This window comes from Typha latifolia, chromosome 13, assembly GCF_019914945.1.
Source record: "Typha latifolia isolate L0001 chromosome 13, TyphaL0001v2, whole genome shotgun sequence".
Classification (NCBI taxonomy): domain Eukaryota; kingdom Viridiplantae; phylum Streptophyta; class Magnoliopsida; order Poales; family Typhaceae; genus Typha; species Typha latifolia.
This window is the reverse complement of record NC_133098.1, coordinates 1,924,621-1,941,649: the sequence shown is the minus strand read 5'-3', so window position 1 is coordinate 1,941,649 and position 17,029 is coordinate 1,924,621. Positions and strand designations below refer to the sequence as shown.

The following is a 17,029-nucleotide window of genomic DNA, read 5'->3' as shown; positions in this document are numbered from 1 at the left end:
CCAACAAGAATACAAAAGGTTTGGAATATACCATCAATTTTGGCATTCTAAATGCGAGAGATATGATTCATAGTTTATTTCTTGATTTCATGGCATAGAAAATAATATATTTTTTTATTATAATCTTTTTATAGATTATAAGTTAAGTACGAGTGCGACAAAAAGTAAATGTATTTTACCCATGTAGCTCTCTAATAAAAAATATCGTCAAATATCAACTTTAATATTTGTAGGAAATTAAACTCATAATTTTAATTATTTGCTGAAAGAGTTAAATCATTGAACTATTATATTTTTTATATAGAATTCTTACGAAAAATTTCATTAAATATCAAACTCAACTTTCTAGAAATTAAGTTCACGATTTCTATCATAAAATACAGAGTTAATGCTCATAAATACAGAGTTTTTGATTAAAATAGTATTATAGTATAAAATATATTTTTAAATATAGTATTGTCAAACTATTTTTCAAACTAGTAGTACAGTGAAATCGCTATATTGATTTTTAGTCATTTCTTTTATTGATCATTTCCTGAAAGCGATTTATATAGAAATAATAGTGAAAAAAATTCGTTGTTTAAGATATTAATTTTTCTAACAGTTTTTTAATATATTAAAAGCAACTAAAAATTATTGTCTGAGGGAGCGATTTTATTGTAGTAACGGTGATCTAATTTAGTAAATATTTAATATTTAAATAATATTTTGGTCAAAATCTATATATATATATATATATATATATAGCGCAGCCCTCCGAAGGAACTAAATATAGAAATACTTTTATCGCATCAGTGCGTTTACTTCTGTTTGTGTGAGCAACTGTTAGGACTTGGGAGTCGTAGCCAAAGCTTCTTTGTCCTCTCGCTTTCTCTCTCGCTCTCTCGGTAGATCGAGTGGGATAAGAATTGGAGGAAAGAGATCATAAATCGAACGGAGTTGGTTCTATACGAATCTAACAGGAGGATTCGTCTTTCTATTGTTCGAGAAATGGATCTCCTTTTAGCCTCAGGTATAGCAAAAAATTCCCTTTCCCATCATTATCTCTCTATTTCTTGTGGTTGGAGTTCCATGATGTCTTTGCGGGGCTTGGCGATTCCTATTAAGGACCTTCTGGGAGTTGGGCTTCAGATTTCTCATAAGCATAGAGAAACCCCAACCCTACTTCCTATTTTTCTCCGCTTCTTATTCTGGCGTTAATCTATTATGACGATGCATCTCTTTGTTTATTCTGATTAAAGGCCGTATTTTGCTGCAGTTTTGGCGATGCCGCAGTTTAGACTTGTATTAATTGCAAAGGATAGGTAATTATAGATCGTTAGCCAATTTTAAGGTCAAAAGATTGTTCTACATAGCATGAAGAAGCGCATTCTTGACTCAAATTAAACAAAGTTCTGTCTGTACAATTAGATTGAGGGTTTAGACTTTAAGATTGTAGATGAATCAATATATCAAAAAAATGATTGCAAAAAAGATGCATGTTGTCACTCCATACACCAGGTCAATAGTCAAAATCAATGATAGATTATACTCTACTTTCTGAAGTTTGGTGTTGTTTGATCTTAATAGCGTGTGATACAATGCAAGTTTTTTGGGTAGTCACTAATTCACTATGTCTTATGTTTCCACCAAATAATTTTCTATCTGGAAAGTCAAAGTGGTGCCACAATATGGTGCTTTTTTCTAGGAACAAGAGAGGTTACTCCAAGAGTGCTATTACCAGTGCTTGTAAATCTAGCCAGATGCGGATTATGTACATATGAACCAGAACTAAGCTCATTCTAGGCAATTCAGATTCATGTACAAACTAATTTCTTACTGGCTACACATATGTTTAGTTGAGAACTTGAAATACAGATTTATCTTAATGCAAGAGCCTTTCCCATTCAGCTCTTCTACAAGACTTGCTCTTCAAGTCATCATTAGAAAGCTTTAATTTTGAGCTCTTATCAACATCCACAGGCCCAAAATTGTCGCCTCTACTCCTCTTCTCAGAACAAACATCTTCCCCACCGATCAGCCATCGCAGCATCCTCCATCCTTTCCTTCCGCTCCTTCCCATGCTCGACATGCCCGTTTCCCGCCCCAGACAGCTTCGACTTCCGCTTCTCGCATTCAAAATCCTTCGAAACCCTAGATTCAAATCTTGCACCCTCACCCGGGTCCTCCTCCCGTGGCTTCCTCTCCTTTGGACTACTCTCCTCCTCCAAGTTAGACCAATCCTTCGAGCTATACTTGTGCGACTGATGCAATTTCTTTACAAAGATAGCTTAGTGTCATATCTATAACTAGTTCTTCTAAGTTTTGAGAACAATTGATTCATCTTGATTATTTCAACTTAATTTTAATCTAATGGATAGTTGGGATTTGAATACAACTTCTACTATCATGACTAGTATATATGAATTTTTGTTCTGCATTCTTGATTGATCTATCTTCTGCAAGGTAGGATGATTCAAGATTTCTTATTATCTTTTTAAAGCTTGTTAAAAAAAAGTCTACTTGTCAATTTATTTTCTGTTCACATTCTTACTTCATCATTTGCTTTGAAAATATTACCGTTGCATGACTCTACATTGCCTCTCCTCAATTTCATCTTATGCCTTCAATTAGTTTTCATGCTTGTAACAGTTTGTATATTTGTTTCTTGACAAGGTGATGGCACAGAACATTAAATACATAAAAGTTTCCTTAAGAGAAAAAATGAATCTGGTCAGTCTCCTCACTTTCATCTTATACCTTCAATTAGTTTTCGTGCTTGTAATAGTTTGAATATTTGTTTCTTGACAAGGTGATGGCACAGAACAGTAAATACATAAAATTTTTCTTAAGAGAAAAAATGAATCTGGTCAGTCTACTACTTATTTTGGCTTCTCTGCCTTTCTTTGCTGAATCTGATCGTCAAGGTACTAACATTTGCTCTTTCTGACTCATGATATTTATAGTTACGTATAGCTCTTCATTGTTGCATACTTACATATCACATAGTGACATTGTTTGCTTATTAGTATTCTGTTCTTGTGCGATGTTTCTTTTATGACATCTTATATTTTCTCTGATTTTTTTGACAGAAATTTATTGGTGTCTCAAGTTATTTCTGTTAACCTTTTGTAGCACAGTTATGAACATTTCTTTCAACGTAGTAGTCAAATACCGTAAGTTTCATTCAAGTCGACTGGTTATTGTCCTGAATCATATCTCAGAATGGCCAGTTCCTGGCCTTGATGAATTACGTCTCAAGTGCATGACAAAAAAGTTCAAGCAGATTGAGTCTTGAGCTTGCTGATGAATATGAGGCACTGAACAAATTTGGTCCAACATTTGCTATAACATCGTCTTTGAGACCCTATAATTTAATTTTGAATAAAAATTTGGTCAGTAGTGAAAAATCTTGTGCTATCGTTAGTTTGAACTGTGAAATTATGTAGTTAGTTAGCTGACTGATGTGAAGATGGAAGTTGAGTGCAAAATTGGTTATGCTAATTCTAAAGAATAACGATTTGAGCAATAAACATTTTTCATTGAAATATAGTAATGCATTAGATCAGTATTGATATCTGTAAATTCTTACACTGATCTTCTATAGATGTAACTCTTAAAGCCTTTCGTTCTCTTGGTTATAAGGTAATAAATTTTGTGTATTTTCAGGAGATGCGTTATATGACATGAGGCTTAAATTAAATGCCACTGGTAATCAGCTTTCTGATTGGAACCAAAATCAAGTTAATCCTTGCACATGGAATGCTGTTATTTGTGATGCTAACTCTAATGTTGTTGCAGTGTAAGTTGTTCTTTTTTAATATCTTTTTCTTTCTTCTATTGGCCAACATGGACATATAGTGTCAATGAGGAGACTTGTGTGATTGTTGTTAAATTCCAAAAATTTAGAAGTGACAAACAAGTTTCATATGTCACATATATGCGTTGTACCTCTAATTCAAATTGCCCAAACATAATATTAGTCCTGCATCTTACATATTAAGACAAGCACATGTTCCGCCAAGTACAATATTATGAAAAGCACCCACAATATGCGGGAGGTCAAGCCACTGGGTGCCTGTGCCGTCTAGCAGTCTAGCAATGAAGTGTTAAAAAATATTACCTATATAATCTATTATCTAGTATATTGAAAATGTTATCAACAGTAAACCAATAAATAGGTAAAAGTAGCTATTCATTATATGCAGAATTTTCTTCATTAACTCCCATTCGCATATCTGACTATATTGCAATCATATGATTACTCAAGTAAACTAACTAGTAAATGTTTCCAGCAAATATAATTAGTTATAGACTGAAAGTACTAATCACCAAAAAGAGAAATTTAAAGATTGATATGCCAACAATGGCAACAATACAACTTATAGTTATGACATAAATTTGTGGGCAATGCATATGTGGTGCTGGCAACCTATGGATGCATAGCGCATAGGCAGGGCAAATCTACTGCTACTGCCTATGTGGTGGCTTTTAAAAGTATGCACAAGAGATATTGGGACATACATAATTTTCTCCTTTGAAAATTTCCTGGTTGTATATTTTTTGCCTTTATGCGTCATAATAATATACATACTTTACGTTCTGAACTTGTTTCTTCAGAACATTGGCTTCCATGGGGTTCACTGGTGTTTTATCACCAAGAATTGGAGATCTGAACTACTTAAATGTCTTGTAAGTATATAACTTTTCTGGAAGATTTTTAGCATTATAATAATATTTAAATAAGTAAGATGGTTCCCATCTATTTAAACTTGTCTTTTATGAATATTGACTTATTCTGTTGTTATACTAATTATGTTGTTTTAGGGCTTTTGTTGATCATCGGCCATGAATATTAAGTGACTGCTCATAAGAAGTACAGAGTACCTGACATGTGATTTTTTTGATTTTTTCCGTTTTATTGGCAAACGGAAATTCCCTATACTAGTATAGAATGTATAAGTGGAGGGGGGAAGGCTTCACATTGTAGAACTCATTTTGGATGGGAATTCATAAAACAGGGCCAAGTTTGATCATATAAAAAACCTTTAGGATATCATCTATCTACAATATATTTTTGATGCTTTAGTGAGAAAAAGTAAATTAAGAACTAGATGCTATGAGATCACATTATTTCTAATCTTGGCCGGATTATTGTATGAATTGCTAAGTCCGCTTTATGTTATAAATATCAATCAATCTTCCTTTAAGCTGGCGAGACTCATTTAGGCAACTTCAAACTTATTTCCAAATTCACTGTTGGAGTGAATCAGTACTGCATGAAGTATTCTGAATATAGTCTGAAAGGAACCCACATATTATACTTCATCTTTCAATTCGCTGTTGATACATGTACTTAATATGGTCAGAAGAATCAAGTATACGACGGATCAGTATCAAGCAGTTGTCAATCTCATCTTTAAAATGAAAAAGGTTAAAGGCCAAATGCTCAGTAGAGGTTGACTGCATTAGTCGAGTCTTAGCTCACCTTAGACTGTCTATAAGTTTGTGCAACAGAAAACTTTGGAGTTGTTTTATCATCTTTAAGGCGATGGTAATTCATAAGAACATGCTAACATCGACAGAAGGACAAAGATTATGAGAGAAGTTTTGTGCCAAGACTGTCATCTGTGAAGAATGTAGTGGAATTAACTCATTTGACTTCTACTAACTATCCAATTTCTTTCTTGTTAATCTACTATCAAGAGCAGTCACAAATTTACTTCGTGTCAATCATATGCTGCATGCCTGATATAAATGACACTTCCCACTACTAAGTTTTTCACTTCCTCCTTATTTTTTTGCCCCAAAAGTATCTAATTTATAATCGTGCAGGTCATTGCCAGGTAACAAAATAACTGGTGGAATACCTGAACAATTTGGAAATTTGTCTAGTTTGAACAATTTGGATTTGGAAAACAATCTCTTGACTGGACAGATACCAGCTTCTCTTGGAAATCTTTCTAAGCTCCAAATTCTGTAAGTAAGGTTATTGCTTGGTTAACCAACTGATAAAATTCTCTATTGGAGATAATTTTCTTTTGCATCTATCTTGACTTCATTTTTTTATCAGGATCTTGAGTCAAAACAACCTTAATGGGAGTATCCCTGAATCTTTATCAAATCTCTCAAGCTTAAATGACCTGTAAGTATGATCGCTACTGATGTAATTTGTAAATCTCTTGCTAGAGGAGAAAAATGATGGATTTTCTGGTTGTGATACTCCTTGAAATGTAGTTTGTAAATGTCTTGCTAGAGTTCTTTCATTTTGTCTTATCCTATAATTTCTATTGGGATGGAAACAAACCCAAACTAGTGCAGAAGTGGAGTGATCCATGGGCAGCGACCACTAGATAGAGATTTTGACACAAATAACCTTCAACTCAAGCAAACACAAGCACAAGCACAACATAAACAAAGAAGATTATGTGGTTTGGCTTATAGACTACAACCACCGGCAGAGACAACTATAGGATCTACTATTAATAGAAGAGTACATGGAGGAGTTAAAACACTCAAGCCCAAACCCCTCGCAATGCTAGAAATGGGAAAGGCAACATCAAGGTTTTGAATATCGATATTGGTCGTTGGAAAACTGATACCTAAACCTGCTAATCCATTTGAACAGATTTCGGATGCGAGTCTCAACCACTTCTAACAAGATGTCAGTCATCCAAACGATCCTTCGCATGTCATAATGCATTTGCATTTTGGGATGTTGTTCGAGTGTGTCTATGGTTGTTTGAACGACAATGCTAAAGCTGCACTTGATTGAGCAAGTCACACTACAACTTCACACTCACTAGAATCTATTGTTAGTAGTTAAAACAACTAAACAAGATTCCGAAACTTGGGATCGAGATCGTGAGCCCCCCCCCCCTACAACATGATATGTATCGGCCATTTTGATCGCCCCTATCAGATTAGATTTTTTTTTATTATGTAAAATTTAAAATATTATTTAAAAATACAGAAAATTTCTAATTATTTAGAAAAAGTAATAGAAAAAAAAAATTACTTACAGATGAAGTTTAAAAAAGTACACATTCAAAATCATTATGAATTTTGAGCTGGATCGATAAATTTTTATGCTCATAAATTATCATTATAGATGTAAAATGGTGAGAAAGAGGAAGAGATATATCTCTCATCACTATTGTTCTGCAAAAATAAAAAAGAGGGAATTAAAGAATGGTTGAGAAAGAGAGAGAAAAGAGGAATGTGAAAAAGAATTTACTCGAGTTCACCAGAGTACGTATTAGTTGGAAGAGCTCATCGGATCAATTGCTGGATGAGCTCAGTAAAGTGTGAGAGTGTATGAGAGAGAGAGAGAAGGTAAAAGCGGAAAATTCGAAAAGAATGCAGCTGGCGACATCAATTTTTAATGCTCCCCTAAGTGGGATCTATTTAGATCCGACCTAAAGCTTTAAAAAAGCCCATTTCAACCAGTTTTAGTATCGGCCAAAACTAGCTGATTCCAGACTGAAACCAGTCATCAGACTGGTTTTGGGTTAGGATCCATTTCGGCCAATCCATTTCTGGATCGGCTGAACTAGGATTCATGAGTTCAAACATTCACTATTATATTATTCTATTATATTTTGATGATCTTCTCCATGTTGGCAGTCGGCTAGCCTTCAATCATCTCTCTGGTCAGATACCTGATCAACTATTTCAAGTGGCCAGATACAAGTATGGACATGTTCTCACTTTCCGGCACTAGTGCACAATCCAGGCAACTGATTTTCTCTGTTGTTTGTTGCAGCTTTTCAGGCAACAATTTAAATTGTGGCACAAATTTCTCACAGCCATGCACCTCCAATATAACTACCCAAGGCATGTTCAACATATACTAACTTATAGCTGTAAAATCTTATTTCCTGTTTTGTCTTTTTTACTTCTAGGAATCGCCCCTAAAGATTGACTTTAATCATTGCAGGATCATCTCATAATTCAAAGGTTGGAGTCATTCTGGGAAGTATTGGAGGAGTTGTAGGATTCCTTCTCATAGGAGTAGTGTTTCTTTTATGCAAGGGTAGAAAGAGAGACTGTAAGGAAGAAATTTATGTTGATGTTGCAGGTTTGGCTCCTAGGTTCCATTTACATCTGTTATCAAGTGCATATATGGGATTTCACATGAATAATCTTATTTGCAGTTCTTCAACATTATTGGTTGATCAAACTTTCAACCTTAGTTATCCTGAATCTCGAAGTCTTGTGTTCACTTAAACTAGTTCCCATGTCTCAACTAGCTGTAATCATTTATAGTGTAAATTAGTATGAAAATTGGATAAGATAATCAAGTAGTTTAAGTTAAAGCCTTAATCTATATGTATCTAACTATTACAGCCCATGTCAATTGTGTAATTTTACGCTGTGCACATTTTATGTGACCAGGTGAAGATGATCGGAGAATTCAATTTGGACAATTGAAAAGATTTTCTTGGAGAGAATTACAACTAGCAACTGATAACTTCAGTGAGAAAAATGTTCTTGGACAGGGGGGGTTTGGGAAAGTTTATAAAGGAGTTCTTCCGGATAACACAAAAATAGCTGTGAAGCGGTTGACTGATTATGAAAGTCCTGGAGGAGAAGCTGCCTTTTTACAAGAAATTGAGCTCATAAGTGTAGCAGTTCACAAAAATCTCTTAAGGTTAATTGGCTTCTGTACGACACCAACGGAGCGTCTCCTAGTTTATCCTTTTATGCAGAATCTGAGTGTTGCGTATCGTTTACGAGGTACTAATTCCTTTTCCTTCAACTGTCATACCCAGATTATTTGTGAACATTGTTTTTACATGTTTTTATCTTGTGTCAAAAATAACTACTTGGTGGCGGCCAATGATTACCATTGGCATATTTGAGATATCAATACTTATACTCTTATAGCTGCTCGTACTTGTAACCAAGAAGGGTTACTGGTGCAGTTTGTGCTGGGAAGTCAGGGAAATCCTTGCACTTCTGACCAAGTACCAAAATATGTCCATCTCTATCTCCATCTCCGTGAATTATTTGTTTATTCTTTGTTGCAAAGATAAATTCTATGAAAAGCTCTCTTGTGGTTGAAGATCAACATATTCTCATGGCAAAAACTGTTGTAAAAGTTTGATTGCACATTTTGTTGATGGAGTAATCATCACCTATTCACCTGCAAAAATACATATTGGAGATCTTAATTCACAATATTACTTTGTCTACTTAAGTTAGGTCTTTTGGGCCTTGGTTAATGATTCAGATTGTTCATATTGTTCAAATTAGTGTAATTTGCTGGCATCAATATTGTTTATATTTAAATGCATATTTTGATTTAGAGTTGAGGCATAACACTTCTTAAAATAACATCCTTTATATTACCTTTCTAATGATGAGTGCATATTGCTTTGTTTGATTTAGAATTTAAACCTGGGGAGCCAGTGTTAGATTGGCCTGTAAGAAAACGAGTGGCTTTAGGAACAGCTCGTGGATTAGAGTACCTTCATGAACACTGCAATCCAAAGATTATACACCGTGATGTTAAAGCTGCTAATGTGTTGCTTGATGAGGATTTTGAAGCGGTTGTTGGAGACTTTGGCTTAGCAAAATTAGTTGATGTCAGAAAGACATCTGTGACAACTCAAGTGCGTGGGACTATGGGTCACATAGCACCTGAATACTTGTCTACAGGAAAGTCATCTGAAAGAACGGATGTTTTTGGTTATGGCATCATGCTTCTTGAACTGGTTACTGGACAACGTGCAATAGACTTTTCGCGCTTGGAGGAAGAAGATGATGTGCTCTTGCTTGACCATGTAAGTTCACTTTTTCTGACTTTGACATGATTTTATTTAACAATTATAGATAGACTTCTGCTAGATGTAGCATGTACTTGTATCTGGATACTGTTTCATGCGCTACATTTTACCGCTGTTTATGTATTAGAAAGTTTCTGACCATATGATTCTTGCATACTTATTTGTATACAATGAACGAGCCTACACTAGTACCAGTTAATATACCTTTCAGACAGATGCATTATGAGAAGTAGGTTCAATCCTCGTACTGACTCGAAACTAATTATTTAGTTGCTTTGTCAACATTAGCTTACATGGCTACATATATTGCAACTAAAATGACATTCTTCAGTAATTCTGGTCCAATAGTTTTACTTCTATTAGTTTCATATACAGATTATGAAAATATGATACTTTTGGTGTAGTTATACCAGTTCAGAAACTGGATATAGTTCATTAATTATGGCTACCATTTTATTCATAATCCGATCCTTCCTGACAAAATTGTTTAATCTTATAACTTGTGATTAGTGAGTAACTGACAGCATACGTTCTTCTGATGAAGGTGAAGAAGCTACAAAGAGAAAGGCGACTAGATGCCATTGTCGATAGCAACTTAAATAAAGTTTACGATTGTCAGGAGGTTGAAAAGATCATACAAGTCGCTCTTCTGTGCACCCAAGGATCACCGGAGGATCGCCCCACAATGTCCGATGTAGTTCGGATGTTGGAAGGCGAGGGCCTGGCCGAGAGGTGGGAAGAGTGGCAGCAAGTTGAAGTTACCAGGAGACAAGAGTACGAAAGAATGCAGCGGAGATTCGACTGGGGTGATGATTCTATGTACAACCAGGACGCAATTGAACTCTCTGGTGGTAGATGACATGCGGCAACAATCAAATTCACATTAAGAATGTGAACCAACTGATGAAAAATATATTAGTTATTTTCTCTTACTTGTATACATTTTGTATTTGATGGTGGCAAAGCAGAACCAAACATGCCTTCACCTTGATCTGGCATTCTCTCCATTTGTGGAAATCTACGCTGTGGTTCTTGATTTAAAAGTAACCTTGGTCAATCTTTTAGCCTGGAAAACTCGGATTGGGAGTTTTCTCACAATATGTGTATAATTAATTAGGTCGCAGCAGTACATGGGATTGAAAAGCTAGATGATTGCGTTCCCTGTTGTTTCCTGTAGTATTTTGTCACCAAAGTTGGATTTAATGTTAGATCAATAAACTATGAGCTAATTGGCTAACACTGCACAAGGGCCCAAGAAAGCCAGCTCAATCAAAGTAAAAGATTCTACTGACATCAATGGTCAAGAACGACTGCATTGTCCCATTTGACATATGCAAGCTGGCATGAGTTCAATACTTCAATAGATGGTTCACTTGTGCACATATTGTATAATAAGCCTTATGGTAATCAACTCTTCTACCAACCCCAGGCTATTTGCCACACTGGTACTGTGGCAGTATGTGGTATCCACTAATACATACAGTTTTCAATTATTGCAGTATGCCCCATAATTAATTATTAATTCCTCAAGTTGTAGACCACAAGACAAGAAAGAAGAAACCCTGGGCTGCAATTATTGAGCATATGTAGCTCTCCTCAAACAGTGTGACATTTGCATGCCAACCAAAAGTAGGTCATCAATTTCCACATAATTGCCATGTCTGACGATTCCGAACACACACGGAAAGTGATCTCATTTGTGGATGGCATTTGACAACAAAATGGCTGCTTGTGGTGTTAGCTCTTCCTAGTCTTATGTGGGTCACAACTCACAAGTCTCTGGATTGGTTAAATATTCGCCCCCAAAATATCACTTTCACTCTTCAAAAGATTTAAAAAAAAATACACCCTCTTAAACTATTTAAAATATATCACTAAATCCTATCCACTAATATACTATTAGAAATTTCGATGAAAAATAACCTTAAAAATTAATTATTTTAATAGATGGATAAAATGCCTACATCGCCCATCGCCCTCCTAGATTATTCTATCTTCTCTTTTAGCGGTCTTTACAGCAACATCTCCAAATATTAAACTTTAAATCGATTTCTCTTCTTCTTTCAACGTCCACTTTAAAAAAAAAAAAAAGGTATATTTAATCCATCTAATTAGTTAATTATTTCTTTAATATTTTCTCTAATAGAATTTATGATTATAGTGATATAATTAGATAAATCAGATAGTGTATCTATTTTTTTTTTTTTTTGGACGAGGTGGAAGTGAGGGGTGTCAAAATGTAATTAACTCGAAAGACTTTTCATGAGTTTTACAGTCATCACAGAAGACTATTTCGGTGAAAAGAAAGTGCAGCAAGAGCAATTTGTTGGCAAATTTATTAGAAAAGTTCAAGACTTGCCAGTCATAAATGGCGATAGCCATTACAACAAAATAGAAAGTCCACTTTTCTGACAGGGAGGATCACCTAACATAAAAAAAAAATCACAGCAATAATGGTTCAGAATCTTCAAAAGAGTAATAACTGTGTAATAAATGTAGCACATCAGCCATCATTTTAGTTGAGATTCTTCAAGAAAAAATAAGGTTGAGGGCTTAAATCTATGAATGAGTCGAACTAGGTTGTAGCAATTTGTATAGTAATATTAAAGTTTTTGAAACTGAGTAAGTCTATTTTTTCCAACAGTAATAGGAAAAGTGGGTCACTATACAAAGAGTGGCCACTTTCGAGCCCTCGTCGAAAGTTTTCTTATCCTAGAAGAGAGTGAACATTACACAATCCTTCTCATCGACATGTACAGTTGTTGCAATATCATATAAGAAATCGACCGGGAGGGCTAGTTTTTACCACATATGGACTTCCCGTCTCCAAGCAATGACGTGTTCCTCCTGCTACCTCTCTTCTCCTAACGTCAAATTTGAGCCTTCTTCCCCACTATTACATATAGCCAGTAAAGGCAACGAGTACTGCTACTCCATGCAAGCTGAGACCAACTTACTTATAGATCAAATTTAAGAATAGTTCATTCTATCTACTCAGAGATGGTTTTGGGAGCTCAAGCTATGCCGGATAGCATCGGTGGCCAGGCCGAGGTGGTTGATGGAGCTCTGTTATTCCATGGCAGGGATAAGAACCATCCGGTGGATCCTTCACTCTGGAGAAATGAGAAGAAGATGAAGAAAGAATTGGTGGCTTGGGCTAAGACTGTTGCTTCCATGGCCATCCATGCATCAAAACAATCCCATCCTTATGAGAGAAGATAGATATCAGGCTTCTTGGGTTGGGTTAGGATTGAGTATGGGCTGACTTCTATCGGTACGATCCAATCATGATTTTAATATTAGATGCGGTTATGATTGTGTGTTCGATTAGTTGGCGACCATTTGACGGTGCTCAAAGACCGACCCCCATGGATTGGCTTGCATCGAATCTACTCGCAACCGGGTTTTGCTTTGTTATTGAGAGTGTAAGTTTGTATATTTGTATATTTGATTGGGTGTAATAGAGCATGTGAAATAGCGTTGGAGGAAACTGGACTCTATATATTTTAAATGTTAAAACAAGTTTCAAATATTAGACACTCATAAATGGTTTACTGAAGTAATAATTATCTATAGTTTGATAATGCAAAATAGGAGCTGGTTTCAGGACTAATTATTGCACTAATTGAACTCATCAGTTATAAGATAAATTATTCTTCGGATGCAGAATCAACACCCAGAATATCTTTATAGTATTTCATCTACCTAATTAAGCACTCATCATACGAATGATGGATGCTCTTCAAGCTTAAATTTTGAATAATAATACAATACCTGATGCTTGTGTTTTATTTCTCGGAACAACTGAGATTTCTAAGCAACCAGATTTTTATTTTCCAGGTGGGTTACTATAACAAATGGAATTCAAATTTCCTGGGTCCCTCAAAACATTTATTAGCAAAAGCAGTCGAGGAGTAGAAAATTAAGAAATCAAACTTTAATTATTTAACCCTGTTCAAACTGTGAAGCATTCTCCTTCTGTTGTCACAAGTGATTAAAGATCAGGAGGAATATGTTCTGCCCAAAGTGACTATCATACCATCAAGACTATAGTTTGAGTGCCATAACTATTTGTAGCATCAGCAAATCTATGTTCACTGCTCTTCCTGTACCATTATAATGACATTCGCCTATAAAACCTGCTGAAAGGGCATAACAAAAGTTCTCCATGACAAGTTTTGCACCCCGTCTGGAATCACCAAAAAGGTGGAATTCAATTCTAGTTTCACCAACTCTGCTTTCAATGGATTTCAGTGTATATAGAACATAATGAAATGGACTACAACCTCTTTCCAAGTAACAGTGTTAGATGGATTTCATTTCAATTTTATTATTTTCCAAACAAAGTAATCATTTCCAGATAAAAACAATTGAATTCTCTTCAAATAAAATCAATTAGATTTTATCTAGAATTAGTTCCAAAGGTACCCTATTGTGAGGACTGCTATTGTGAGGACTGGTTAGCTATGATCCCTTAAACTTTACAAGGGGGATGCGCTAGGGGTTTATCCTTTCCTGCACGACACTCCTACCCGTAGCTCTTTCCTTCTTCTCCCCTCCTTCTAAACCACCTTTAGAATTTGGAGGGGAGGGGCCCCTTCCCTTAAACTTTTGATGTTCAGTTTCTCCCTTCTATTCTCTTGCATTTCCTCTCTTTTCTTCCCCCCATTTTCTTGTTCTCTCTCACAGGTAGAGATGAGCTTGAAGGATTTTTTTTTTTTTGGTGCCTCTCCATGTTCAGGATGAAGCTCAGAGGTTCATTGATCTCCTCCTTTCTTCTCTGCCCCCCTCCCATTTTTCTATCTCTAGGTTTGAGGCTCTAGGGTTTTGAGATGACAGACAGTGGCTTGTAAGATTTTGGAGGCTTTCTTCCCTCTGTGTTCTTGTTGTCATGGTTGCAACTTCTACTATTATTTCTTGTTTGTGTTATTAGACTATGTATTTTTACTTTGGGTTGCTATCTGCGGTTTACTAGTAGAGGATATGATGGCCAGTAGCCGGCTTAAAAGTTGGAGAAATCTTTCCTCTCAATCCGATGATCAAAATCATTCGAAAGCAAGCATTGAGTCCCCTTATTCACATGCGCAGCTACTTGCTCCTTGCCCTATAAAGCATTTGGAATATCAACTCAGTTGTATGATACAGTGCTCAGGGACTTTATTATGGGCTCCATTTGTGATGGTTGCTTCTGCATTGGAAGGCTTGTACTAGTGTCATGAATTTATGTAAAGCATTACAGCATTAAGCGTAATATTACAGCATTATACTGATTTGCAACCAAACACCATGATAAAACTTGAACGGTATAAGCTTTCTTATGCAAGTTCAAGAAATGAGCATAGATAAACTAATTTGGAAATTTTTGCACAGCCAAACACACTTGCTAAGTGTTGGATCTTGTTAAAGTTAAAACTCCTTTTCTTTATGTGTAATAAGCCTTGTAATCACTTGATCCATATATTTGCCGGCTTTCTCTCCCAAAAGAAAAGGAAAAAAAGAAAAAGCTTTACAGGGGATAGTATGACTAACAAATAAAAGAAAGGAGACAAGTTTGCTAGAAGCTAGATTAAGAAGGTATCTACTGAAGGTGAACGAAGACAACTAAAAATAAAGACTCAAAACACTTATAGCAACAAGGAAAAACCCACCCAAACCCAATAACCACAACTAATCTTGTTAGTGCAGCAGTTCTCATTCCTTTTTTTTTTTTTACCTGAAGCAAGATGCAGTGGATTCAAATTGCAGGACATTGTACACTCATATCCAACAAATTCATATGGTGAATCAATACAACAGATGATAACAGTAGTAAATTCTCTGATAAGTATAACAAACTATCATTATTTCAAACTTTCAAACATGTTGTGCACATTGTTAAAGTTACATAGTTGCAGGAGAACCAAGAACCTTCCTTTTTTTAATCTCCAAACAAGAACTATATAGCATATAGAGTACCAGGATTCCTAGATCAGCACATAAATTACAACAAAATTTGGAGATAAAAATCTAACCTTTTCATTCTCCCTGCAAAGGTGCTACGTTCCTGACCAATTACCCTTCTCGATCCCGACGAACTCCTCCATCAACCCTTCAAAGAATTCAGGATCGTTAAAACCGTCTCCTTTCGCCTCCCCATCTCCATCTCCATTACCTTCCACCTTCCTCCTCTCTTCCCCACCCCCGACCGCCGGTTTATGCCCCTCGAAGAGCGCTAAGTGCCCAAACAGCTTATCCTTCCTCGAAAATGTTGTGCCGCACGAGCAGCGCCACGGGGTCTCCCCGCAGTGCTTGAGGTGGCTCCTGAGATCCGCCACCACCGCGAAGCTCTTCTTGTTACATCTGTGGCAACAGTACATCTTTGGGCAGTGGCTTCGCTTGAAGTGGTTCCTGACGCAGACAGCCGACTTCAGCGGCCGGAACCGCCGGTGGGCCCGGTTCCGGTTGCACCCAGGAAATGGACACGAAAATTTGACCCCGGTGGAGGACGAGGACGAGACCGGTCCAGATCCGATGCGATCAGGTCGGGAGAGGGCTTCTAGGGTTTTGAAACGGTCGCCGTGGGCGCGCATGTGCATCCGGAGGTTGGCGTCGCGCTTGAAGCCCTTGCCGCAGATCTCGCAGAAGTGCACGTGCTCCGCCATCAGCTCTGCCTCGTCGAGCTCCACGATGTCGTCGTCCGCCACCGCAGACGCAGTCGACGGCGGAACCGGCGCCGGCGGAGGAGGAAGAGGAGACGGATCTGGGCCGTTGATCCGGGGGAGGGCGGAGGAGGCGAGGAGGGCGGCCGCGTTAAGGATGGTATGGTGGACAGCGGCGGAGATCTCGGAGGAGACAAGCTGGAGGTGGTCGTCGGATATGGGAAGGCCTCGCTCGACGGAGTCGGAGAGGAAGCGGCGGACGGATTCCATCCGATCATTTAGGGCAGAGAGGTTCAGGAGGGGGACGCGAGGGTCCGTGGTGGATATGGGAGGGTAAGCGGCCGCCCCAGTTGAATCGCCAGTTGTGGCCGCATCGTTCTTAGTGTTTGGGCCGCCGGAGCCGGTCATCTCAGTCGCGGAAGAGGAGCTGATTTGGTTTTCGGGATTGGGGTAGGAAGGGAAAGTGAGGTTTCGGGCAAACGGACGTTTTCTATTAATAGTGGTCGAGTGGTCGGGGTGGAAGTGGCCCAACCTAGGGGAACGAAGCTACGAACTTGTAATTGTATAAGATTTTTTTTTCAGCCTAGTCAGCAAAGAAAAAAATATATATTTTCCTTTTCT

General features: G+C 37.1%; 2 protein-coding genes across 6 annotated transcripts; one reads left to right on the top strand and one right to left on the bottom strand.

Moving 5' to 3' along the window:
- The first annotated feature begins 750 nt into the window (after window positions 1-750).
- LOC140799969 (LRR receptor kinase SERK2-like) lies at window positions 751-10,917 on the top strand. 5 transcript variants are annotated; one of them, XM_073154567.1, is made up of 13 exons: window positions 751-1,012; window positions 2,656-2,712; window positions 2,792-2,906; window positions 3,649-3,781; window positions 4,600-4,671; window positions 5,815-5,958; window positions 6,053-6,124; window positions 7,606-7,671; window positions 7,745-7,815; window positions 7,919-8,059; window positions 8,377-8,718; window positions 9,373-9,767; window positions 10,315-10,917. In XM_073154567.1, the coding sequence occupies exons 2-13, from the start codon at window positions 2,659-2,661 to the stop codon at window positions 10,627-10,629; spliced, it is 1,920 nt and encodes a 639-aa protein (XP_073010668.1). In that variant the 5' UTR covers window positions 751-1,012; window positions 2,656-2,658; the 3' UTR covers window positions 10,630-10,917. The 5 variants fall into 5 exon arrangements, with proteins under 5 accessions (XP_073010668.1, XP_073010669.1, XP_073010667.1 ...); XM_073154566.1 differs by having other exon boundaries at window positions 797-1,012; window positions 2,804-2,906; XM_073154565.1 differs by lacking the exon at window positions 751-1,012 and adding an exon at window positions 1,208-1,304.
- Window positions 10,918-15,583: 4,666 nt separating this feature from the next.
- Window positions 15,584-16,942, bottom strand: LOC140799973 (uncharacterized). The gene has a single exon (XM_073154573.1). The coding sequence runs from the start codon at window positions 16,814-16,816 to the stop codon at window positions 15,806-15,808; it is 1,011 nt and encodes a 336-aa protein (XP_073010674.1). The 5' UTR covers window positions 16,817-16,942; the 3' UTR covers window positions 15,584-15,805.
- Between the last annotated feature and the right edge of the window lie 87 nt (window positions 16,943-17,029).

Bases quoted from the DNA above. Each gene is read 5' to 3' on its own strand.
- LOC140799973 (XM_073154573.1), bottom strand. From the start codon at position 16,816: ATGACCGGCTCCGGCGGCCCAAACACTAAGAACGATGCGGCCACAACT.
- LOC140799969 (XM_073154567.1), top strand. From the start codon at position 2,659: ATGGCACAGAACATTAAATACATAAAAGTTTCCTTAAGAGAAAAAATG. The intron at 3,782-4,599 runs GTAAGTTGTTCT...TTGTTTCTTCAG, and splicing joins AACTCTAATGTTGTTGCAGT to AACATTGGCTTCCATGGGGT. The intron at 9,768-10,314 runs GTAAGTTCACTT...CTTCTGATGAAG, and splicing joins ATGTGCTCTTGCTTGACCAT to GTGAAGAAGCTACAAAGAGA.